The sequence below is a fragment of the Meriones unguiculatus genome, chromosome 7, assembly GCF_030254825.1.
Source record: "Meriones unguiculatus strain TT.TT164.6M chromosome 7, Bangor_MerUng_6.1, whole genome shotgun sequence".
Taxonomy (NCBI): Eukaryota; Metazoa; Chordata; class Mammalia; order Rodentia; family Muridae; genus Meriones; species Meriones unguiculatus.
Window position 1 is genome coordinate 85,969,416 of NC_083355.1, and position 25,056 is coordinate 85,994,471.

Below are 25,056 nucleotides of genomic sequence, written 5' to 3' on the forward strand. Positions count from 1 at the left end.
GGGGGTTGTAGTTAAGTAAGGGAGGGCGGCTGTGTCCAGGCGCAGAGGGCCAGCCCGGTTGCGCAGTGACAGTGTAGCACCTGCGGCTCGCTGTCATCCTCTCTGTCGTCGTTCTGCCACCTGAGTTCGGTTTATATCCCGACTAAATGTTCACTCCCAGCCCTTGATAGATAGCATCCTTTCAAGGTGCTATCCTGCCTGTTCTCGGATGGTAAAACACTAAATGACCAGGGTCTCAGGCTTTCAGAAAAGGAAAACGGGCAGTGTGATCCCAAAATATACTCACCGCTTCTAGGGGCTGAGCTAGTCTAATCCATTAGGCTGCCTCCCGTTCTCACAGCAGGTTAACCATAGGCATTGTGCAAAGACTAAGCCATACGTTGATCAAAATAATCTATCTCTGCTCTTGTATAATTTATGATTGAGTGTGAAAGGCAGACCGGTTTTACCACATCTTATCTGCCGATAAGTGAAATATATCAACAACTATGAAGTCCTTTCTGGCTTTCCATGGGTATAAGTTCCTATGTATACTGATGGCATGATTTGCATAGAGCCCACTCTCAAAAGTTTGTATGGGAGTTCAGTATTTATATATGGAAAGATGTATGTGGGGCTGAGGGTGTGACTGAGGGGTACAGCGCTCCTCTAGCATAGGCAACGGCCTACATTCCACCTTCCAAGGTGTTCGTGGAAGCCAGTTCCTGGTTATTTTCATCTTTGCAGCCCTGGGTTCTACAAGCTTCAATTCTTTGGCCATTGAATTCAATAAATAAAATGTAATATGCGTTGTTCAGAGATGATAAATTCTGATGTTAGAAGTGGTGCAGAGTCCTGTATCCCTTTATAATTTTTTATAAAATTAAAAGGCAGACCAAGAGTGATCTCCCATGCTTTTAACTTGGAAGGCAGAGGCAGATGGATTGCTGAGGTCAAGGCCAGTCTGGTCCACAGAGCTAGTTCCAGGATAGCCAGAGCCACACGGAAAAAAATCCTGCCTCAAAAATAAAATATAAAAATAAAAGATCCACGTTTAAGTGTGAGTGCAAGTGCCCTGCCTGCGGAGCCCAGAAGAGGGCGCTGGATCCTCTGGGGCTGCTTGTCATGGTGCCTGACCCTAAGAGCTGTGGCACCTCTGCAACCCCAAGCCTTAGATTTCTCTGTCACAGAAAGAAATAGGTACATAAAGGAGCACCTGCCGTGACCAAGGGACATGGGGAACACTGACCTGTGCACAGTGGCATATAATAAGTAGGAAATAGATGATCTGATGACTACAACCCAAATGAATGAAACATGAGTTTCAGTCGTACTGTGTTGACTCTGAGACACGTGCGTCCATCAGAATGGGAAACAGCTGCATAACTAGCAGTGTTTTAACTACAATTAAACGTCTAATTCTTACAGTTATAATCTGGAACTGAAAACGTGATAATTGAAAAGAACCTTTATTTTCATTGACAGGTGAATATAAATTCAGGAAAATATGAATTCAGTTATTCATTGCATTGTCAAAATGTTCTCACTTTCCCCATAAACTAATTTTTAGATGTATAGTTTATTGGTCAGAACAAGCCCACAAAAATCAATTTACAAATATTTAAAGTTAAAGATCATGGTCCTATCAGTCTTACATATTCAAGCTTAAGATATAATCGTCAGCCTAAGAAAATGGCAAACTCCCATAGAATTGCACCCTCCAAACAAGTGTGGGAACATGAGGGGTTCCGACACCCTTGGCCTGCATTGCTTTTGATAAAGCCCTCCAAATAGAGCACAGGATTCTAGTAAATTGAAGGTATCAAACCCAGAGCCTTATACATACCAGGAAAGCACCCACCTCTAACCCTGAAATTGACATTTTCTAATTTATTATTTTACAGAATTATTTATACACGAATGCCTCTATTCCTGTACTGTCCATGGAGGTAGATAAGGGTGTCGGATCTTCTAGAATTGTGAGGTGTTAGATGGTTGTGAGCTACCATGTGGGTCCTAGTAACTGAACCAGGGTCCTCTGGGACAGCAGCCAATAATTCTAAGGCTACTCCATCTCTCCACATGCCCCACTGAAACCGACATCTTGTTAAGCTAATGTAATAAATGCTCTGAAAGTCTGTAAAACTGACTGTAATTACAAGTGTCAGTCCTTGGGATAAATTTTATGAATAAAAACTTGGTAAGTTTTCACTCTTGTGCTCTGGACTTTTCCTTGGTGGTTTAGATAGTGGGCGTGTCTATTGCTACTGTTCGGTTGTGGTTTTAGATCCTTGCCTTCATTACCATGCATTACTTGATAGGATTTTTCTTTCCTTAATCTTCTTCCTTGCTGCCTCTGTGCTTCTCAGTGACTGATTCCCACATATACAGTGTCCCCCTCGATTTGCAACTGTACTCATTTACATCAGAGACTGCACAGTGGTTTGCGCCATCTCTGCTCATCTGTAGTTGGATTTAGGACTTTTCCTTTGCGTGGCTGTTGTGAATTTTGTGGAAGCACTCCCAACTGCATAAACGAACAAGAAGACACAATGACAATGAAAAGGCCTTTCCTTTTCTAATTTCCTCAGAGAAACTAAGGCACAGAAGAGAGGCTTCCCGTGCGTCTAGAGTCAGTAATGAAGCCAAGTGACCTATCGTCTCATGGCACTCCTTTCATTGCCTCCTTACTAGGCTAAAAAACAGTAGGAAAATGACAGCTTGGCTTTACTTTTATTTCTGCCGTTCAAACTCCACAAACTTCTTAGAGAAGGAAGCTCTTCTGTGGTCTGGATGTAGGAAAGTGTGTCAGCAGCAAAAGCTTCAGATTGCCAGATTTAGTGAAGACTTTCCTGAAGTATCCAGATGCTGGGGGCACAGAGGCCTGCTCTCGAGCCAGGTCACTGGGCTCCTGGGGCTCGTCTGAGGTTACAATGGAGTTCTTCAGGGAGAGGATGGTTGGTCCAGAGGAGCTCCATCTAACCCACACTGCCATGCCCCAATCCTAACAGGGCTTCCATGCTCCTTGGTAGAAGCAGGTTTCCAAAGGAAAACAGGAACTGTGTAGGTCATGTGAGGGTCCTCTGTCTTAGTCGGTGATACCACTAGAAACACTGGCAGGAGCAGGAACAAAGTCAGTACAAACTCAAGATGTTTAGAGGAACTGGGATTTAACTGGCTGGATGCCAAGCAGGGAAGGCTTGAAGTTCTATGTTCTTTGTGCTCAAAGTTTTGGCCACTTTGAAGGACAATCATAATCTCTTCCATTCTTCTTTTAAATCCAAACCAGCACTTACCAATCATTAGGGATGCCCAGCAGATCACAGCTGACATCCCACAGCCGCCTGGCTACCGTCTCATTACGACCTTGACTAGAGACCCAGGCCAGGTGGCATTCACTGGAAGGGAAACAGAGAGACTTGAGACACAGGGTTAAGAATGGAACTTTCTCTTTGCCTGGTGTAAAGAATATGCTAGGAAAACAATCTAGAGCACACAGGTCCCCAAGGTACTTTATAGGGACAGTGCTATCCTATTTCTTCATTCTCTGATTCTATAGTCTGCATCTCTATATAGCCCATCCTGGCCTGGAACACTTGCTCTCTGACCCAGTCTGGCTTCAAATTCATGATCCTCCTGCCTCGAGCCACTCCCCTGAAATGCTGGCATTACAGGCACAGGCCACCATGTCCATACTGTTCTCAAGTCTTTCCCCCAAGAAAATATTTCTATCTTCTCACTATACTATCTCTGATCAGAATGATTTGTTGGTTATATAATATGAGCTATCTACATGTTTAACTATATCAGTGCTTTCCAGATACCTGTATAGGTCCATATACTTCAAATGAGCTCAGAGGTCTACCCGTCAAGGCCTTGGACAGTGTCCAGAAGCTGAGATCCTGCTGTTCACATTGGATGCAGAAGGCATTGTCACATGAGTGAACAAGGTTGAGAGCTAGCTAATTCAGTACGTTGAGCACTGCCTGGCACACCTAAAGCCCTGTCACATGAGGACATGGGGAGAGAGGGAGAGGAAGAACAAAAACTGTAAAAGTGACAGTGAGGGGGAAGTCATCTTCACAACACCAAACCCACTCTGTAACAATGGTGATAATATTCCATGATCTTGACGATTTCAATTTTCAACACCATCGTGTTAGGGACACATTCAAGCCACAGAAAGGTATTCATATGCCTTCTCTGCCTTGCCATAACTCTGCAGGACAGGCATCCAAGCTGTACCACCTAGACAATTCAAGGTCAATTCTTTCATTCTTTTTTGTTTGTTTGTGGTTCCTTGGATATGACAAAGAAACTGATAAACTGAACTTCATTAATATTAAAATTTAACACTTGAGCTGGGCATGGTGGCACAGGCCTTTACTCTCAGCACTCAGGGAGGCAGAGGCAGGCAGATCTCTATGAGTTTGAGACTAGCCTGATCTACAAAGTGAGTCCAGGGCAGCCAAGGCTAAGCAGAGAAACCCTATCTCAAAAAAAAAAAAACAAAAAAACAAGACAACAACAAAAAATGAAACAACATTTGGGTTAAAGATGTGGCTCCATGGTCGAAGTTCTGGGTTCTGTCCCAGAAACATGCACACACCCGCACACACCCACACATACCCACGCACCTCATAAATTAAACATATTTGAGCTTCAAAGGATATCATTAAAAAGGTGACATGAAGCCAGGTGTGGTGACGCACGCCTGTGATCCCAGCACTCTGGGAGGCAGAGGCAGGCAGATCTCTGTGAGTTTGAGGCCAGCCTGGTCCACAGAGTGAGTCCAGGAGAGCAAAGGCTACACAGAAACCCTGTCTTGAAAAACAAAAACAAAAAAGTGAAATAATCCACAGACTATGAAAATATATTTGTAAATCATATATCTGACAAAGGAATTGTATCTAGACTATAAAGAACACTAAACGATAAAAAGACAAAACCTAACTTTAAAATTGGTAGGAGAGTGGAAAAGACAATTCTCCAGTAAAGATGCACACGTGAACAAAGCACACAAAAATGCTCAACAACACTAGGAGGAGACTGAGTAGGACAAGCTGCTACTTCATACACAGCAGGAGGGCTAAGACCAGAAGGAGGGACTCGTATCGTCCACCACTGTGGAGAAACCAAAACCTTCATATACTGCCAGCAGGAATAGAAAATGGTACAGCCACTTTGGAAAGCGTGGGAGCTTTTCCACAGCTAAAATGAAATTGCCAATAATTCAGAAATTCCACTATAGACCATTAAAGAATGTCCATATAAAAATTTTCACATGGGCCAGTACGATGGTGTGTGTCTTTAAGCATTCAGGAGACGGAGGCAGGAGGATAAGTTCAAGGCCTGCACAGATTGCTTAGGAACTTCAAGGCCAGCCGAGATACAGAGTGAAAACCTGTCTCAAAAACAAACACAAGAGAACAACAAAAACCAGAGCTGGACATCCTAGCTCACACCTATAATCTCAGCACTCGGGAGGCTGAGACAGAATATCTGCCACAAGTTCCAGGCCAGCCCTGTCTCAAAAACTAAAGTGAAAGCAAGCAAATAATAATAAAAATAAAAATTATATCAATGTTCAAAGCAGTATTATTTAAAAAGCCAGGAAGCAGAATAGTATGTTGATCTTATGTGTGGTAGATAAAGGTATGATCATACAATGAAGTGTTCTTTGTAATTAAAAAGTAATTAATAGTGACATATGCTTTTGCATAGATGAAACTTGAAAACATTATGGTAAGTGAAAGAAGCCACAAAAGGTTCTAGTTATGATTCCCTTTATATGGAACACCCAGAATAGGCAAATCCTTAGAGACAGAAGTAATTAGTAAGTAGAACCAGGCGAGGGAATAGCCACTAAAATAGCCAAGGCCTCTATCAGAACAAACTTCTGTGCTCATCTCTAGATACGAATCTACAAGGCTGCTGCTGGACCTTTAAAATGCAGCAAGATTAATATCCACAGCATGAGAAATGTGCCTTAACAGTCACACGTTTGAGCATTTGGGGATTAGAGGCAGGAGGGTTAGGAGCTTAAGGATTAGGAGCTAAATGGTGTGTTTGAAACAAGTATGGGTTACAAGAGACCGTGTCTATAAATAAATGAATGAACAAATGAATGAATGAATCAGTGAATCAATGAACAGGCCAATGTGGTGATGAACACCTTTAGTCCCAGCACCCTGGGAAGCAGAAGCAGGTGGGTTACTGTTTGAGGTCAGCCTGGTCTACCTATCAAGTTCTAGGACAGCCAAGGCCTAGTGAGACCTTGTCTCAAAAAGTGAAACAATAAAATAAAATCATTCCAATGCACAGAGGTATGTATCTGTCTAGTATACAATGCTTTTATAGTTTATGTAGTTCCTGAACTTCAGATCCTTATTTCCAATCTGCTATACATTTGTACTTGTGTGGCAGGCAGATATCACACACTAGACACAGTCTCAGGTAGACAGATGTCACTTCAGCTGAATAGCCATTCACTTCTTTCTTTCTTTCTTTCTTTCTTTCTTTCTTTCTTTCTTTCTTTCTTTCTTTCTTTCTTTTCTTTTTTTTTTTTTTGGCAATAGCAAACTTACCCTCCCATCCAACTTGTCCTCTTTGAAGAGTGGATGGGAAACAATGGAACTAAGACTCAAGACAGAAGACAGGTGATGTCCTCACCCTCCCAAAGCAGTTCCCAGCAGGGTGTGTAAGACAGCTGATCGGCCATTCACCATTGCCAGTCTGCTCTAATACTGTAGTCCATTTCCTTCTGGCTTGCTAGCCAGACTTCATGCCTACTGCCCTGGAATTCAAGATCCGTAAGTATCATATATTCTTTTCCAATGTCTGTTTCTCATTTCATGTTCTCATCAACCTCCTAGGCCCACAGATGTGAAACTGGGTTAACAAATCCTCTTCCAGCCCCACAGTCAATTAAACATCTACCAAAAATTCAGGGCTGCTCTCATGGAAGTTCCATTTTCACTGAAGTTGCCATTACTTGAAACTGGAAACTCTGTGTTACTTAGTCACTTTTTAAAAATCCTTTGTTTTTCTTCTTTCTTTTTTTTTCCCCCCTAAAACACAGATCATCTTCTACCTCTCTGTTGAGCCAATTTCTATGGCTCCTCCACAAGTCTGGCACTATTAGCTCTTTGCCATCTGTTTACTCATCTTTCTGTTGTGAGAATTCGGGAATCTGGGTTTCTTAAAGGAAAAAACAAAACAGATATTTTAAGATTTTGCTTTGTTTTAATCTCAGGTGTGGGGACATGGGGCTGCTTCGGACTGTCTGCAGCAGCTGACTATGACTTGCCTCGTGCTCTAGCAGAGGCGTGGTTTTGTCTACCTGAGACTGTGTCTAGTGTGTGATGTGTGCCCGCCACACAAGTACAACTGTATAGCAGATAGTTGGAAATAAGGATCTGAAGTTCAAGAACTATATACACAGTTTCTGCGGTTGTGTGACATTTGGAGTTCTGGAAACACGCAGAGGGTATATAAATGCTAAGGTTCCCATCGTGCTGTTGGTAGGTGGCCATTCAGGGGTGTTGGCGGTGGTTTGTTAGTGCTCAGAGAAGAAACAAGAAGAAATTAGACTCACGGATCTCTGTGTCTCCCCTCTATTACTCTTTCTCTCCTATCTAGTGCTAGGGGGTGAAACCGGAGGAGGGGTGATAAAGGGTGGGAAAAGGACTAGCCCACAAGGAGCAAAGACTGGCTACATCTTTCCAATTTAATGCTACTCACAGCCTCTTCTCTAAAACGAGGTTATTTCAACAAGATCATGAAGGTAGGGGTAAAAACACATTGGATCTTATATGATGCATGTGATTTTTCTTTATAAAAATATGATGACAGTCTGAAGATGGGAAAGGGGCAGGTTTGGCCATCGGTTTTTGACAGCTGAATAGTGGGCATATATGGGGTTAAGATGCCATTTATTCTACTTGTGCATAGGTTCAAAACTTTCTACAATAGAAGTTGAGGCAGAGGCAGGTAGATAGTGAGTGTGAGATCAGTCTAGGCTACAGAGCCTAGACTGTGTCTCAAAAAAATAAGTAAGTAAACAGAAAACAGGGCTGGGAGATTAGCCTAGTTGGTAAACTGCGTGCCTTGCAAGCATGTTAAAAAAAAAAAAAAAAAGCCAGATGTGGTGGCACCTGCTTGTAATCCCAGGGTAGGGGAGACGGAGACAGGTGGGGTTCTGAGGTTCACTGGCCAGTTACTCTAGTTTTTGTGGCACATTTCAAACCAGAGGGAAATCTTGCCGTTCTCTGTGTCCCACCCACTTCCAAAGGTAGATGGCGCCTGAAGTCGCCCTTCAGCTTCCACAGGTATAGACGCACACGCACCTTCACACATACAAACGTGTACAACATGCCCCCAAAAAGCAAACATTGGGCAGGGGGTAGAGCCGTGATAGAGCCCCCACCTTAGCGTTGCAAGAAGCCCCAGGCTCCATCCCCAGCACTGAGAAAACAGTAAAATAAAATAGAAAGGAATCCACTGGCACCACTTCCATCTTGAAGATAATAGAGAAATAGAAATTAAATACAAAATAGAATTTGGGTTCCAAAACGGGAAGAAAACAGGATTGACATGAGAGAGAATAAAAACAGGAAAACCATAATTATTAGTATAAAAGATGTTATAAAAATAAAATCAAGCCTAGAAGGTACTAGAAAAAATATGAAATATCTTTTTTTTTCTTTTTTTCTCTTTCCTCCTCAGGCTTCCGGAGCCCCCACCTTGGTATATAAGGCTCCAGCAATATCTTTTTCCCATTCTTATATTGATAATTGAAAGAAAAAAAAAAGAAAAAAAAAACCCTAGAAAGTTGCTTTACTCATCTCATTTGTAACCAGGAAAAACAAGGAAGCAGGAAGCAAGACAGTGTTTTGGAAAGCAGATCTGGCTCAACCCTCACTCAATCCCAATTCTCCAAACCTACATGACCTTCTCACCCTATTAAAAGCAATTAAAATTGGCTGCAACTGATACTGCTTAACTTTGTCACTTTTCCACATGGGAAAGGGGAACCCCAAACCCTCTATCACCTCGCTGCTCCACTGCCCCTTCTCCCCTTCCTTCCAAACTTTCCTCCCGGTCTCTCACTTTCTACACTACCTCATCACGGCTACACTCCCTCCATTCCCCAAGCCCTCCTTCTCTCGTTTTCTACCCAAATTCTCCCGTAGGCCCTTCCACATTCAATTTGAAGACTTTCAACCCCCCCTTCACAAAAACATCTGAAAGTCCAATGCCCCACACACACACACACCCTCACAACAGGGCTCACGGGAGTCCCGCCCTCCCTGCAACCACAAGCCACAAGGCCCCTTCACACCCTCAGCCTCTCCTTCCTGATCCTACCAATCCTCTCAAGCGCTGGCTCGCAGCCCCACTCCACACCTCAGCCTCTTTAATACCCCTGGCCTGGCCCAGCCTGGCGCCCTTGTTTATGCCCCTCCTCATGCTCCCTCTCCTGCGCCCTGGCTCCTGGTCTCTCCCACAGTTGCCATCTCCCCTGAACGCCTTAGAAGATCTTAAAAGATCTTAGGGACAGTTGACAAAAGCTATTTTAGAGAATTTACTTAAAGATTTTAATTTACTGTTATTATTTAATATGTATGATGACTTAGCTGCATGTATGTCTGTGAACCAGGTACATGCCTGGTACCCATGGTGGCCGGAAGGGAATGTTAGATTCCCTGGAACTAGAGTTACAGACAGAGGACCTGGGCACCGTTCTCAGCACCCACTATGCTGAGAACGGTGCCCAGGTCCTCTGGCAGAGCAGCCTGTGCGAACATAGCCATCTCTCCAGTTCTGGGAAATATATTTTTTATAAAAAAGCATATCCTGCCAGGCATGGTGGTGCACATCTATAATCCCAGCACTCAGGAAGGCAGAGACAGGCTGATCATGGTGAGTTGGAGGCCAGCCTGGTCTACAAAGCGAGTCTAGGACAGCTAAGGCTACACAGAGAGACCCTGTCTCAAAAAACAAAACAAAACAGAACAAAACAAAAACAAAAAAAGCATATACTATACCAGACAAACCCAAGTTAGTTCCCTTAAGCGGTAGCAACCCACCTGAAAGGCAGATGGATTCGTACCTGAAGTAACTGCCACTTAGGTTCTCCAGACCTTCTGTTAAGGCACAGTACAGGCTTGTCTGGGCTCCCTGTTGAGGGGTCTTGATGAAAATGAAGAAAAGATTCCACAACCACCTCATAACAGACGAGTGCCGGACCAATTCAGAGTGGACGGTGCCAGGGTGGACAGAATACGTTGTCACTCCAGAGCCTGGTGCAGGCAGGGGCCATGTCAAGAAGGAAGACAAGATTTGACTTTACCAATTAGACAAAGGGAGCAGAGCACGTGAGGACGCACGTGAGCCCCACAGATGAGCTCTGGGCTCCTGGTGGCATCACATGCACTGCGGACTGAGTTGCACAGATTTGGAATTGGGGGCTGGGAGAGGCTTTCGCTACCCTAGGGTGGCAGGGCCCAGTCGCAGCCTCTCGGCAGCTCTTTACACTGTCGGGTATCCTCATCACTCCCTCTCAGTCTTCTTTTTCACTGGCTTCCATGACCCTATGCCTCTTCTAATGTTCTTAACTCTTTAGGTGCTTTAGTTCATTTCTGGATGTCCTCAGCACTTTCTATCCAAACACCAAACCTTAGAATTCTCGTGGCTCAAACCAGGCATGGTGGTGCTCGCCTTTAATCCCAGCGTTCAAGAGGCAGAGACAGGTGGATTGCTGTGAGTTCAAGGCTAACCTGGTCTACAAAGCGAGTCCAGGACAGCCAAAGCTACACAGAGAAACCCTATCTTGAAAAAAAATAATTCTCATGGCCCATTAAACTTCCACCTTAGAACTTTTGATGCTCACAGCTCCCCTCCCCCAGTTCTTTTTGGCTTAATGCCTAAGCATTGCCTCCCCCCTTTCTCTTTATTAGAAATCCACAGTAGACAATGCTAATGACCTCTGTTTACTTGTGACTAGAGATTCCCTTTCTCAGGCACATTTTTCTTTTTCTTTTAAAAAACAATAGTTATGAGTGGGTTGCCTGTATGTATATATGTGTACCATGTGTGTCTGGTACCCAAGGAGGTCAGAAGAAGGTATAGGATCTCCTGGAACTAGCATTGCAAATGGATGAGCCACCACATGGATGCCGAGAACTGAACCTGAGTCCTTGACAAGAGCAACTTCTCTGAACTGCTAAGCCACCTCCCTAGCCCTCTGTTTGACCCTTTGTTATTAGAGAGACAGCCCCTCCCCCGTGTTTCATACTAATGTCTGCTATTAATTAGTAATTAATAGTAATTAATTAGTATGAAATAGTAATGTCTGTACTAGTTCGCTTGTCACTAGCAGTGAAAAACCCTGACTTGTTTGTGAGAACTGAATGGACTTTGACAATAAGCTGTGAGACAGCTCTCACTGTACCTAGGAGGAGCTAAATCTTGGAAATCTCAGTTATTTGCTGCAGGTCACACAGCAGTAAGCACTGAGGCCAAGGCTTCCAATCCAAACTCAGAATTCCCATGTGTCCAGCCAGCTGCCTCCGCTATTCAGTGGGAGCTACTCATTAAAACCATTCCCTGTTAATGCTCATGAAAGCGGACCCTGTCCAGGTCAAAACGGTCCCCACCCACGCTGTGGCTTTTCACTATTTCCCACTGGCTCCTGGCTCCCAGGATGCTCACTCCCATACCCACCTTTCATCCTCCTGGCCAGTTCCTGAGTGAAGAGAATGTTGGCTAGTTTGCTGTGGCAGTAAGCCAGGCCTGCATTGTAGAACCTCTCACCCTGCAGGTTATGGAAGTGGATCCTTCCCAGATGGTGTGCCAGAGAAGACACATTGACCACCCGTGATGGGGCTGATTCCTTCAGCTTTTCCAGCAGCAAATGGGTCAAGAGGAAGTGACCTGTCGAGAGAAAGTAGGGTTAACAGAGTTGTTCCGCACCTGTGCCTGTGTGGGGACGAGAAAGCGTACAGGCAAGCCCAGCTCAGGAGGGAGGAAGCTGTCAGAGGTGAGATGGCAGTCAGAAATGAGGCCCACCACGGCAGCGTCTCATTATAAACTAGAGAACAGGTTTAGAGGGGATGTAAGGAACTGGAAACAGCCCAGGATAGGAGACACCCTTATCCGAGGCGTGTCTGTGCTAAGGAGGTGAATCCTGTTTCATTTCAACAGAGGTTACCATCACTCTTTTGAGAGCAGACAGTGACACACATGTGTAACCTTAGCACTCAGGGGGCTGAGGGCAGGAAGATCACGTTGGAAGGTAGTATACAGCAAGACCTTGTCCCCAAAACGAATGAACGCGAAGAGCATATAGCCTCTACCTGCCCGTAAAGATCACTCGTAATAGCAACAAAGGCCTCAGTCTAATCAAGCTGCTCGAATAAAACCCCAACACAAGCCAAATCCGAGTTACAGATTTTAAAAAGTAGGGAGAGGGGTTGGAGAGATGGCTCAGCAGTTAAGAGTGCTTGCTGCTCTTCTGGGGGATCCAAATTTGGTTCCCAGTACCCATATATAGAAGCCCATAACCACGCCTAACTCCAGCTCCAGAGGCTCTGCTGCTTCCTTTCAGCTTCTGCAGACATGAACATACCCGTAATATATACCCACACAGACATACATGTAACTGAAATACACACACACCACATACATGCAGAACCTGAAGCAGGCGTCATGATTAGCCCTCGACTTTCAGGCATTCTCAATTATCTGTCACGCATGCATGGTTGATTATAGCCCAGAGCCCCAATAATGCCAGAGGAAGTTCCACCTGACTCCTGAATTTTCTGAATCTGAGGTTCCCTCGTGCTTTGGAATGGAAACAAGACTTCTCACCCAAGTGGTTCACTCCGATGTGCATCTCAAAGCCATCTGCGGTCTTAGAGTAGGGGCACATCATCACTCCTGCGTTGTTGATCAGAATGTGGAGGTGCTTTTCCTCTGCAGGAAGAGAAAGCAGCCACGGCGTTCACATCTCAGAAATCTTCCTCACAACCCAGGCCCAGGTCTCCAAGGAGGGGCCATGAAAGCAGAGACGGAAGACTCTTTGCCCCCTGTCCCATCCAGTCACTTTGTATTATTTTTAATTGTAAGACTAGGGCTGATTGTCACAGATTTTTACAGTGCAGAATTCTATTTTCCACCACAAAATAGCATGTCCAGGCTCTCCAAAAGCTCCTTCCTCGCTGTTTTGGGAAAGTGTTCCATCAAGCTCCCCCAACAGAAAGACTTCCCAAGATGAGTGAAAAGGATGAGTCAGCAAGAAAAGGATGCTCCTGAACACCCACACTTCTAGGCTTCAGGCCCTTAGAGAACCCTGCCACCTCTCTCTTGTCGCTCATTTCCCTGTGAGATTTGTAACTTAGACTGTAAAACTCCCAAGGGTGGAAGTCGTTTTCCTTAAAGGGGTCTAGATCTCTGGGTGATGGGGGTGGAGCATACCTACTTTTGGTGAGACATCACAGCTTTCTCAAACATGTCACTGCATTTATTTTTTGAGAGAGAGAGAGAGAGAATATATGACATGGAGTATGTGTGCAGTAAGAGGACAAGTTGTGAGAGTTAGCTTTCTCCTTCCACCATGTGGGTCCTGGAGATCAAACTCGGGTCATCAGGCTTGGCAGCGAGCACCTTTACCTGCTGAGCCATCTTGCTGGCCCCACGGTTTTTAAATTAAAATTCTCTATCACTTAGTAGAATGATTCAGGATGTCAGCGTTGGCTCTAACTTCTTGCAGGTCAGCACCCTTTCTTCCTCAATCTAGACTCTAAGTGTGTGGGTTGAGTGAGGTGCTTCCCATCAATCTTGGTTCCCATTTGGTAGCCGTTTGGAGCGAATGAGGTAGTGTGGCCTTGCTGGAGGATGTATGCTCTCTGTCTTGCTTGCTGCTCAAGATGTGAGCTCTCGTTTGCTACTGCTGCCATGCCTTTGTTCTGCCATCATGGACTCTAACCTTCTGGAACTGTATTATCATAGCAAGAGAAAAGTAACCAACATACTAAGAGATGGTAAGCTACTTTATTATGTCCCTGAGGTGGTGGCCAGGGTTTTATTTTTCTTTTGGTATACCGTGGACCAAAAGGCTCTCTGTGAACCTTAACCTTCTCTAAAACTCCAGCTCTCAAGGGCTTTCAGCCTCATCATCTTCCTATCCTGGCATGGGCATTTATGAGAGACCCTACAAGCCCATACTGAGTTCTGATATTCCTGCGACAGTGTGGACTTTAGCCCTTGCTCACTGTTGTGATTTTGGGGCCCTGTGGTGGTTTGAAGGAGAATGGCTTCGATGGGCTCACATATTTGAATACTTGATCCCAAGCTGGTGGAACTCTTTGGTCAGGATTAGAAGGTGTGGCCTTATTGGAGAAGGTATGTTACTGGGGGTGGGCTTAAGATTTCAAGAGCCCACTCCACATCATTACCAATCACCTATTTCTGCCTTGTGGTTGTAGGTCAAGATGTGGCCTCTCAGCCACTGCTCCAGCACTACGCCTGCCTACCCGCTGCAATGCTCCTCGCTGTGATGGCAACAGACTCTAGTCTTCTGGAACAGTGAACCCCAAATGAAACTACTTCCTTTCATCAGTTGCCTTGGTCATGGTGTCTCAACATGGCAATAGAGAAACAAGTAAAACAGGCTCTCTTTTTGTTTCTGCATCCTGAAGATGCCCCAATGGTCAAAATATAGTCTTTGTCTCTACTCACCGGCTAAGAAGTCCTTGACAAAGGCTCGAATAGACTTGGTATCAGCAAGGTCCAGTTTCCGCACCAGGACCTGACTGTTCCCTGTGGTGGCTTGGATCTCGCTAGCCACCAGTTTCCCCTTTTGCACATCCCGGCAAGCTAAATATACACGGGCTCCTGTCAACCAGATAAAGGAAAAATGACCAGCTCTGTTTTCACGTGGTATGAGAGACTGAAGCCAGGTGCTGAATGCTCCTGACACTATACAAAGTAGGAATGTCTATCTCTCACTTTACAACAGTGGTATCTGAAGAAAATTAGCGAAGAAAAAAATAAAAATGACATTTGTTATTTTTAGTTTTCTGTTAAGGGCTCACTGTGCGTAGAGCAGCACATCAGATTCAGACTGTAACAGGGGATTTAGGAGGTACCCGGAGCGTTCTTACAATGAGCGTGACCATCACTGTGAGGGGCAAACTATCAGCCCAGGCAAGTTGGGAGCAGGTGCACTTGCCTCTTTGGGCCAGCTCTCTAGCTGTCTCCTTCCCGATGCCTGTGTTAGCGCCGGTTACTATGGCTACCTTCCCGGGAAGCTGGACAGTAGATGTACACACCCCATTGGACAGCATTTTCCTAGAGACATAAGAAAACAAATCAGTTCTTCATTATCCATTCCTACCGAGGGCCCCTGCAATGCCATCAGCCTTCCCATCCCAAGGCTGAGCTTGCTTTTGTTTCTTCCAATGATATTCTTTTATAAGCTTAAGTAAAAAAATGACAAGATGACGAGATGCCTTAGCAGTTAAATATGTGCACCTCTAAGCCCGTCAGCGTCGGTACAACAACAGGACCTGTGTGATGGAAAAGGAGAAGTGATTCCCCAGAGCTGTCCTCTGACCTCCACATGTATGCCGTGGTACACACGTGTGCGCCCACCCCAACATACAATAAAACACACACATACGGAAGAAATAAATGTTAAAAAGTTAAAAGCAAAGAAAGAAGGTAGCCTTCTCCTTCTCAGGTATAATCTTATTAATCGGGAGATAGGCGAATCGAGTTCAAGGCCAGCCTGGACTACATAGCAACTGTCTCAAAAAGGAAAACAAAAATTAAAAATTTTGTGCTCTTGCTTAAGGACAAAAAGTGAAAGCATTTTAAAAACAAAAGTTAGATTTGGCTGGGTGTGGTAGCTCACTCAGGAGGCAGAGGCAGGCAGATTTCTTGTGAGTTCCAAGATAGCCAGGATGATGTAGAGAGATGCTGTCTCAAAAAACTGAAACAAACAATCAGAAAAAGTTAGATCTTCTTCCCGAAGCACAAGATGTGGCTGAGTGTTTACTCAATCAGGCACCTGACCTCAGGCATTTTTGGCTCAGGAAACCATAAGACTCAACCAAGCAGAGGAAAGTTGGTCTTTGCATGCCCATCTGTACCAAACAGCATTTTATAATCTCAAGAATGGTTAGTCCAATTCAAAGAGTAGAAACATAAGCTTATGAATCTACGTCAAAAATAAGAAAAAGATCACACACTCACACATTTTTTAAAAACTACATTTAAGAATGGGACAAGGGTTGAGAATGTAGCTAGGAGTAAAAGTATGTACATGGCATGTGCAAAGCCCTGTGTTTGATTACTAAGGTCACACATTAACAACAACAGAAACTGTGACAAATAGCATTTTATAATCTTGAGAATGGCTAAATCAATTCAAAGAGTAGAAATCATAACCTTATTATTCTAAGTAAAACATACACACACACACTTTTAAAATACATTTAAGAATGGGACAAGGGTTGGAAATACAGCGTGGAGTACAAGCATGTACATAGCATGTACAAGGTTCTGTGTTTGATTGCTAAGGTCACACATTAGTACTAGAACAACAATCACCACAACAGAACCGAGTTACACATAATGAGTGAGGATCGTGTCTTGACTAACTGGAGTCCTTGCTCCTATGCTGCATGCTGCAGCAGCCCTCCATATGGATAAAAGCCAACCCTCCGGTTTTCCTTCTCTCTGTACAATCTTGGGACTAAAAGGATCTGTTGACTCAGAGGTTAAGTTTTTAACGAGCATTTCAACCTATTCCATTGAACTTGCTAAGTGCAAGCAGCCGCTGCAAACTAACTTGTGTTGCCCAGTTGAACCTCTCTCCTCAGAGACCAAGGCCCCTTGCTCTGTCTCTCACATCCCTTCAGACTGAGCTTTCACACTGATAAATCCTGGGGACCAGTAATTGGCTCTTTTTCCCTAATTGGGGAAAAACAAAAGTGACAATTATGAAAACCCAACTCTAGCCCCATTCTCACAAGCTAGCTCTCACGGGGATAATAAAGGTCTCAGGGGGGGTGGAGAGATGGCTCAGCGGCTCAGAGCACTGGCTGCTCTTCCAGAGGACCCGAGTTCAATCCCCAGCACCCACATGGCAGCTCACAACTGTCTGTAACTCCTGTTCCAGGGGATCTCATACCCCCACATAGACATACAAGCAGTCAAACACCAATAAGATAAAACTAAATTAAAAAAAAAAAAAGGTCTTAGAGTGTTCTCTTCGCAGACACATTTCCCTGGGCGCAGTTCTGCTTCAGATTTTTGTTCAGATTCTATACGGAAATGAAGCTCTTGTGGTAGAAAGAAATCTATGTTTTCACCTGAGTACAAGGCCCATCTGTGCCTATGTGGGAACAGGGAGTATTCAGAGATGGGGTAAGAAATACAAATAGAAAGAGGCTACCAGGGAGAGAAGGGAAAGTAAGAAGAGTGGGAAGGCAGTCTTGATAAACCATTTACCATGGTAAGAAGTGACAGGAGTTGCTGGCACAACCTCAGGTCCAATAGGAACTATAGGCCAAGCAAGCAGAGAGAAGGGGGCATTTATTACTGGTCCGCCGTCACTCCTGGTGATTTACCCAGAACCAATCAGCGGGCTGCCCCTTCTGTAGCCCGCCGCTGATTCTCTGATAGTTTTGTGGCCAGCTTTGAGCTGATCTGACACCTGGTCAAGAGACCATTTCGCCTTCTTTCACCCCCGTTTCTTACCCCACCCCCGGCCCCGTCCTTACGAGTCTAAATCAGACAAAATCACACACCCTTACTCCGAAGGCAAAAGAAAGCAATCTCCACCCATTCAATTCTCTCTAACACCTGGACGGAGAAGTGAGCGACAGCAACGAAGAGAGCATGCAGTGGGGCCACAGACAACCCTGCGGGCTTCGGCATCAGACAGCAAAAAGTGCAAGCGCTCGGTAGTATCTCAAGGGCTGGAAGGAAGGAACTAGACAAAGGCTGGTTCAAAGCGTGGGAGCGGAGGAACTAGCATTCATGGCTGCGCCCCTTGTTAGGGTCTGAAGCCCGCCATGCTCTCCGCCTACCCCAGAGCCAGAAGCAGGTGGTGCTGGAGGAAATAAGGTCGGCCAGAAAGAGCAACACAGGTTGCTGGGGACCGGAGCCCTTTCGCGACCATCTGAGGTCTGGCGTCTCGCCATGCCCACATCCAAGGTACCAAGAACTCGCCTGAAGTCCACTAAACTCCAGATCTTGGCCATCTAAAGAACTCCTTGTGGAGTTTTCCTAGTCTTTTTTCGGCGGTTGGGGTGGTGGTGGCGGAGACGAGCTTCAGTGGGAATTCCTGTCCTCTCTGAAAGACCTAGCAAGAAAAGGCAACACATTCGCACAGACCTGATTTTTGGCGTGGCCAAGTACAGGATGAAGGGGAGACATAGCAGTAGCAGGATCCCAACCATCTCAGCACCACCGTAGCGCAGTGGAGGCTGATGCTCCAAAGCGGCTGGCCGACTATGGCTTCTCTTTCCAGGACACACCCCTGTATAATTGCAACCGCTCGGGAGCAAAGCCCTCTGGGAAATGTAGTTCAGGATTTGGCGGCCGCGGTACAGGCAGGGTAATGCTTCTGTGCACCCTGAGAAGTTGGATAACGCAACACTGTAGCAGCAGTCTCAAATGGTCCAGGGCCCAGCCCCTGTGGGATCATTGAAACAGCCCTTCTGCCGCCCGCTAGCCACTAACGATTCTTTGGAAATCTCCCCAGTCTGCTATCTGGGGCCCCAAGTCCAGTGCTTGATTCAATTTCCCCCAGTCATTATTAGGAAATTGCCACATTTTGTCTGGGAAATAACGTCTGGAAAGTATTCTGAGGCCATTACACAGGACAGGACCCGTTAATCTGACAGCTGGTGAGGTGGAAGATGTCCTTCCTCGGAGACTACCTTTGCCTTAATGGGTCAAAGCAAGTAAAACCTCCCCCAGAGAATCACTGTTTTCAACTAAGATGGTATCGATCCTAATTTCCCAAGTACTTGATCATTACTGATAAAATAAATAGCTTGTTTTTTTTTTGTTTTGTTTTGTTTTGTTTTGCATTCTGTGTCATGTTAATCCTCAAGGTAGCAATGAATTTCTCCAACCGGCACAGTTCGTTTTCTCAGTTTATGAAAGTATTTAATCCCGTCTTGAACTAAGGCCAGGAACATTTCTCTAGGAAATAGACAAGCAACCTGTTTCAACTTTTCTTTCAATTTGAGGTGTATTTTGTAGAAATAAGTATGGATTATCATGTCTAACACATTTTAACAAGTCACTAATCTATCTGTGATTTTCCACCTACACTAATGGTTTCTGGTTCTTTTGCATAATTAACTTCCATTTCATTGGAAGACACCTGTTCAATGGTCTGTCCGGGACTGGGGAGGAGGCGCCATTACACAATACCTATTCTTAGAGATTTAGCATTAGATTATCTAGTATTATTATCATCAGCTTTTGTCACTTTCTTGTCATTGTGATATCTAGTATTAGGCGAACAGCCCCTCACAGCTCCCTGGAAGGTTGCAGAGAATACAGAATGCTTTGGCAGTTGAGAACAGGGGTCTCCTGCTCTAGAGATCAGTAAGGGCCTCTTTGAGAAAACAGCATTTGAGCAGAGGCCTCAGGGGAGGTCAAGATTAAGCCACCTCAACACACAGGAGTAGACAGTGAAAGAAAAAAAAATCCCCCTACCATCAAAGGGTTCAGTGGAAGGTAAAACAGCCAGGAAAAGTACGCCCTGGTCCTGACTTGACCCCAAGCCCAACACCAGCGTTAAGAAAAACAATTCCTCCAATCTCTGAGCTTGCCCCAAGATCAGGCCACAAAAATCCCACCAATCCTAGGCCAGCCTGAAAAGCTCTCCCAGAACCTCCTCTCCCACTCTCCCACAATAAACCCTATATAAGCCCGTGTCCGCTCAGTTCCCTGCTGCTTTTCACCCTGGCAGAGGCAGCCTGCTCAGCAGTAGAGGTTTTCCTCTCCCAATTAATCTCTTGTGTGAGGTTTGTTGTGCAGTGCGGCGTTGTGGTATTCCTCGTCTCCCAGTAGATACCCAGTAGATATCTCTCCAGGATACCTCATGGAGCGGAGCTGTAACACTTCCGCTGGAGAGACCTTCGCTTACAGGCTATCTGAGCAGAGCTGTAACACTTGCATTGGGGAACCTTCCCGGGGAGGAGCCATAACATTTCTTCTGTTGGAGAAGTCGTTCCCTTCAGAGCGGTAACACATACATTCAGAACTTGGGAAAAGCAGGCAGAGTGCAGCAGACCTTAAGGGCAAGGAGAAGAGCCAGAAATGACACTAGCTGATGCTCATATCGGGCTTCATTTTTTGCCAGATTATGGCCAAGAGCTTTACATTCTCCCTCTCTCTTCTTTCCTCCACACCCCATTGCTAAATTACCTAGGCTAATCTCAAATATATTAGCTCTATAATTCTTTTTTAAAAATTGCAGGCAAATGGATGGAACTAGAAAAGATCATCCTGAGCGAGTAACCCAGAAGCAGAAGGACACACATGGTATATACTCACTTATAAATGGATATTAGACATATAATATAGGATAATCATACTAAAACCTGTACACCAAAGAAGCTAAGCAAGAAGGAGGACCCTGGGTAAGATGATCAATCCTCATTCAGAAAGGCAAATGGGATAGTCATCGGAAGTGGGAGAAAACAGGGAACAGGACAGGAACCTACCACAGAGGGCCTCTGAAAGACTCTACCCTGCAGGGTATCAAAGCAGATGCTGAGACTCACAGTCAAACTTTGGGCAGAGTGCAGGGAACCTATGAAAGAAGGGAGCGACAGAAAGACCTGGAGGAGACAGGATTTCCACAAGGAGAGCAACAGAACCAAAAAATCTGGGTACAGGTGTCTTTAAAGAGACTGATACTCCAACACCAAGGACCATTCTCGGAGATAACCTAGAACCCCTAATCAGATGAAGCCCATGGCAGCTCCATTTCAAAGTGGGTTCCCTATTAAGGGGAGCAGTGGCTCTCTGACATGAACTCAGTGGCTGGCTCTTTGATCACCTCCCCTTGGGAGGGGGGGGTGTAGCAGCCTTACCAATCCACAGAGGAAGACAATGCAGCCAGTCCTGATAGGCTACGGTCAGACAGAAGGAGAAGAGGTCCTTGCCAGTCAGCGGACTTGGGGAGAGGCACTGGAGGAGAAAAGGGAGGGAGGATGGAACTGGGAGGAGATGAGGGAGGGAGCTGCAACATGGATACAAAGTGAATAAATTGCAATAAATAAATGTATACTTTTTAAATTATGTGTGTGTGTGTGTGTGTGTGTATTTTGCCTGACTATAGGTATGTGGGCATTATGCCTGCCCTGGTGCTCAAGGAGGTAAGAAGAGGGCACCGGATCCCCTGAAACTGGAATTATTGATGGTTGTAAGCCACCATGTAGGTGCTGAGAGCTAAACAAATGTTCTCAGCCACCAAACCATCTCTTCAGCTCTCTTTTAATTCTTTTTTCTTTTTCCTTCTTTTTTTTTTTTTTTTTTTTGAGACAACGTTTCTATGTATAGCCTTGGCTGTCCTGGACTTGCTTTGTAGAACAAGCTACCCTCAAACTCACAGAGATCCGCCTGCCTCTGCCTCCCCACTGAGTGCTAGGATTACCTGTGTGTGTGCCACCTTGACCAGCCTAATTACATTCTTCACAGTTATTAAGTGTGAAGCAGATTATATTATTTATTATTATTATTATTTTATATCAGTTGATTTACTTTACATACCAAGGTTGCCTCCTTCCTCCTCTCCTCACAGTCCTCCCCTTGCCCTCTTTCCCCTTCCTCTCTACCTTTTCCCCCCAGAAAAGGGGAGCTTTCTCCCCTACACATCAACCGTCTCCAGCTCATCAAGTCACATCAGGACTGACCATATCCTCATCCCCTGAGGCCAGGCAAAGCAGCCCTGCCAGAGGGAAGTGATCCAAAAGCAGACAATAGAGTCCATGTTAGAAACAGCATCCCCTTCTACTCACCAGGTGCCCCATATGAAGACCAAGCTGCCCAAAGGCTACATGTGTGCAAGGGGCCTAGGTCCAGACCATGCATGCTCCTTAGTTGATGTCTCAATCTCTGAAAGCCCCCTGAGAGAGACTACTACTGCGTAAGTAGTCTCTGTTGGTCTTCTTGTGGGGTTCCTGTCTCCTCCAGGCCCTTCCATCTGACATGAAATCTGGGAAGTGTTTACTGAGAGTCAGCATATGGACGCTGGCTCTGAATGTCACGATGGCAGCAGAACCTGACATTATAAGAGTCACCTAGGTGGTACTGGTTTTAAAGACATGAAGAGGTCATGGAGAGCAACTGAGGCTTGGCACTGTGAGAGGGCATTGGTGGTGGGGTAGCCTCAGTAGCAGCTGAAGGTTCAAGATTGAAGGGGTCATGCAGAGAACTTGAGGCTTGACACCCCAAATGGAGCCTAGGAGAGGTCATAGGTGAAAGCGCAGCTCAGTTGTGGAAGGAAACCCCAGCGTTTTGGAGATGCCAGTACCGTGGGATGACCACCAAGAACAGCAGCAGCAGTGGCGTGGAGCCAGCGGGAGATGGTAGAGGGATGTTGCAGAGGGGGGAGCAGAAGTGATACAAGCCCCTTGGAAAAGCCCTGAAGATTATGTCAGATTCCACTGGACTTTGAGGTACTCACATTGTTAGAGTTTGGTTTTGCTTTGTTCAGATTGTGGTTGTACCCTGGTTCTTCCCTCTTGCAGTAAGAAAGAAAGTGTTTAATTTATTTTTTTCATTTTACAGGAGCCCACAGTTGAGAGACTAAATTTTTAATTTTTTAAAGATTTGTTTATTTTTATCCTATGTGCATGGGTGCTTTACCTGTATGTATATCTGTGTATCAAATGTGTGCAGTATTCATGGGGGATGGAAGAGAGAGAGGGCTGCCAGTAGAAGCTGTCCACTGGTTTATTCCACAGTCCCTTTTTATAGTTGAGCAAAGCACCTCAATCCAATGAAGGGGTTCATGGAGAAGTCAAACTTGTTTACCTTGACCACTTGTCTGTGTGATCCTCACACAAACAAAAAGAAGTAAACTTGGCAAAACATCCTGCCTGTCTCTGTCTCCAGGTGAAGGCCAGAGTGAAAACGTGTTTTTCACTGAAATCTCAATAACAAAGCAGCCCAACAAACAAGTGGCTCTCCACATCTTTCCTCTTATGGAATCTGGATTTAGCTCTCTTCCTATCTATGTATTCTATCTATTTACCTCTCTCCCTTTTTCTCTTTCTCTTCTCCTTTCTCTCTCTCTCCCTCTCCTTCTCCCTACACACACACACACACACACACACACACACACACACACACGACAAGAAAGCATTGGGGAGAAGGAACCAGTGAGGTAGGAGGTGGGAGGAAATATAGGTAAAGATAGTAGAGGGGCACATTATTATAAACGATACCATTATATATGTATGTATGTATATATATACACATACATATGTATATATGTATTATAATAAACCCCTTTACTTTGTTTGCTAATTTTACTCATTTAGAAGAGTGGGTACAAGCAAAAGATGGCAGTTAAAGCCAGAGGCCCAGACAGTAGCTAGGATGGGCCTGGAATGCTAAGCTAGAGCACATTTTTATTCACACCAAGGGTTGAGAAAGAAGAACAAGGCACTGAGTTCATGTTCTACTTCATCCCCCAAAGAAATTACAAACCCATTTCTCCTGCCCATACCTGTGTTTTCCACCACCCATTAGGTACCTTCATCTGGACGTTCTGGTCCTCTCCATGAGTTCTTTAGGTTTGGCCAGTGGCACCATCCTTCTGTTTGCCTCCAGAGAGCCTGACAGTGCTGTGAGAGAGTATCTCTCCCCTAGGTAGGTTGGGACCTGGCAAATCACCCCTCAGCCACTGTAATCCAACACCATATTCATTAACTCGTGCTGGTAAAGTGCTCAACTGACACTTGGAAAGAAATGAACAAGATTACAACCTAGGTGACATGCTGCCAGATGACATGCTAGCCTCAACCTAGGTGACATGCTTTACTTCCAGATAGCACAGATTTATAGATTAATACCTTTCTCTTTCACATTGACAGATAGGCATGGATCCAAGGAGAGTGAAGTGTCATTAGTAAGGAGTATTTGTTTTATTGCTTAAGGTATATTTATTTTGTAAATGCAAGTTGAGCAAGAATTCTCTAGGGCAGTTCTGTAGAGCCATTGTTCCAATTATCCATAGTTGGGTAACAATCCACCCCCACTTAGAAATTAACCAAAATTTGCTTTACAAAGGCCATGATCTGGTTATGATTGGGAGTTCAAGAGGGTTACACAGGGCAATTTTTCTGTACCCTATGGACTTGAGTGTGATAGCTCTATGGGGTGCCACTAATGCTTGGGTACGTCTGGGGAAATTCAAGAAGGCATCTCTCAAATGTCTCAAATTTTTACAGGAATAACTAGAAGCTGAGCTTTGGCTGGACTGTTCTCTCTTTGTCGTCTCAAGACCTTTCTATGGTCCTCCCCAGAATGCTGGTTGGTCATCTTCTTCTCCTCCTCCTCTTCCCTTTCTTCCTCTTCTTTCTCCTCCTATCTGTTTTCTTCTCACATTTTAGGAATTTTACGTGTTATTTACAAATTCCTTTGCTATGTTAATTAACAAATTCCTATGTTAATTATAAAGCAAAAAACAAACAAACAAACAAAAAACCTCAGGTAATAGGAAACTGGTGATGTCCATGCACGTGGGATATAACTTTAGCTATGCCTGCAGATCTTGTTCGTTGGATTTCTAAGAAAATGATGGTTTCCAGGAGTGATAGTCAAGAGACAGGAAGACTCCTAAGTCTGAACTTAAAAAGGTGCATTATGTTGCTTCTATGTAGTCTTTTGTTCAAGAAAATGACATGGAGGTTAGCTTTTTGGGATTCCGTAGAAGTGGACACAGATAGTTTTACCTCTCCTTAGGCAAGAAGACTCAGCACTGATGCTGTGTTTAACCTCACAGGTGTGACTCTCGTGAGATTAGCCATT

At 44.8% G+C, this 25,056-nt stretch overlaps 1 protein-coding gene across 1 annotated transcript; it reads right to left on the reverse strand.

Moving 5' to 3' along the window:
* Nucleotides 1-1,432: 1,432 nt before the first annotated feature.
* Rdh11 (retinol dehydrogenase 11) lies at nucleotides 1,433-18,527 on the reverse strand. Its single transcript, XM_021651185.2, has 7 exons — nucleotides 18,388-18,527; nucleotides 15,215-15,333; nucleotides 14,722-14,877; nucleotides 12,853-12,957; nucleotides 11,707-11,916; nucleotides 10,094-10,283; nucleotides 1,433-3,377 (listed from the first exon to the last, which is right to left on the reverse strand). The coding sequence occupies exons 1-7, from the start codon at nucleotides 18,450-18,452 to the stop codon at nucleotides 3,272-3,274; spliced, it is 951 nt and encodes a 316-aa protein (XP_021506860.1). The 5' UTR covers nucleotides 18,453-18,527; the 3' UTR covers nucleotides 1,433-3,271.
* Between the last annotated feature and the right edge of the window lie 6,529 nt (nucleotides 18,528-25,056).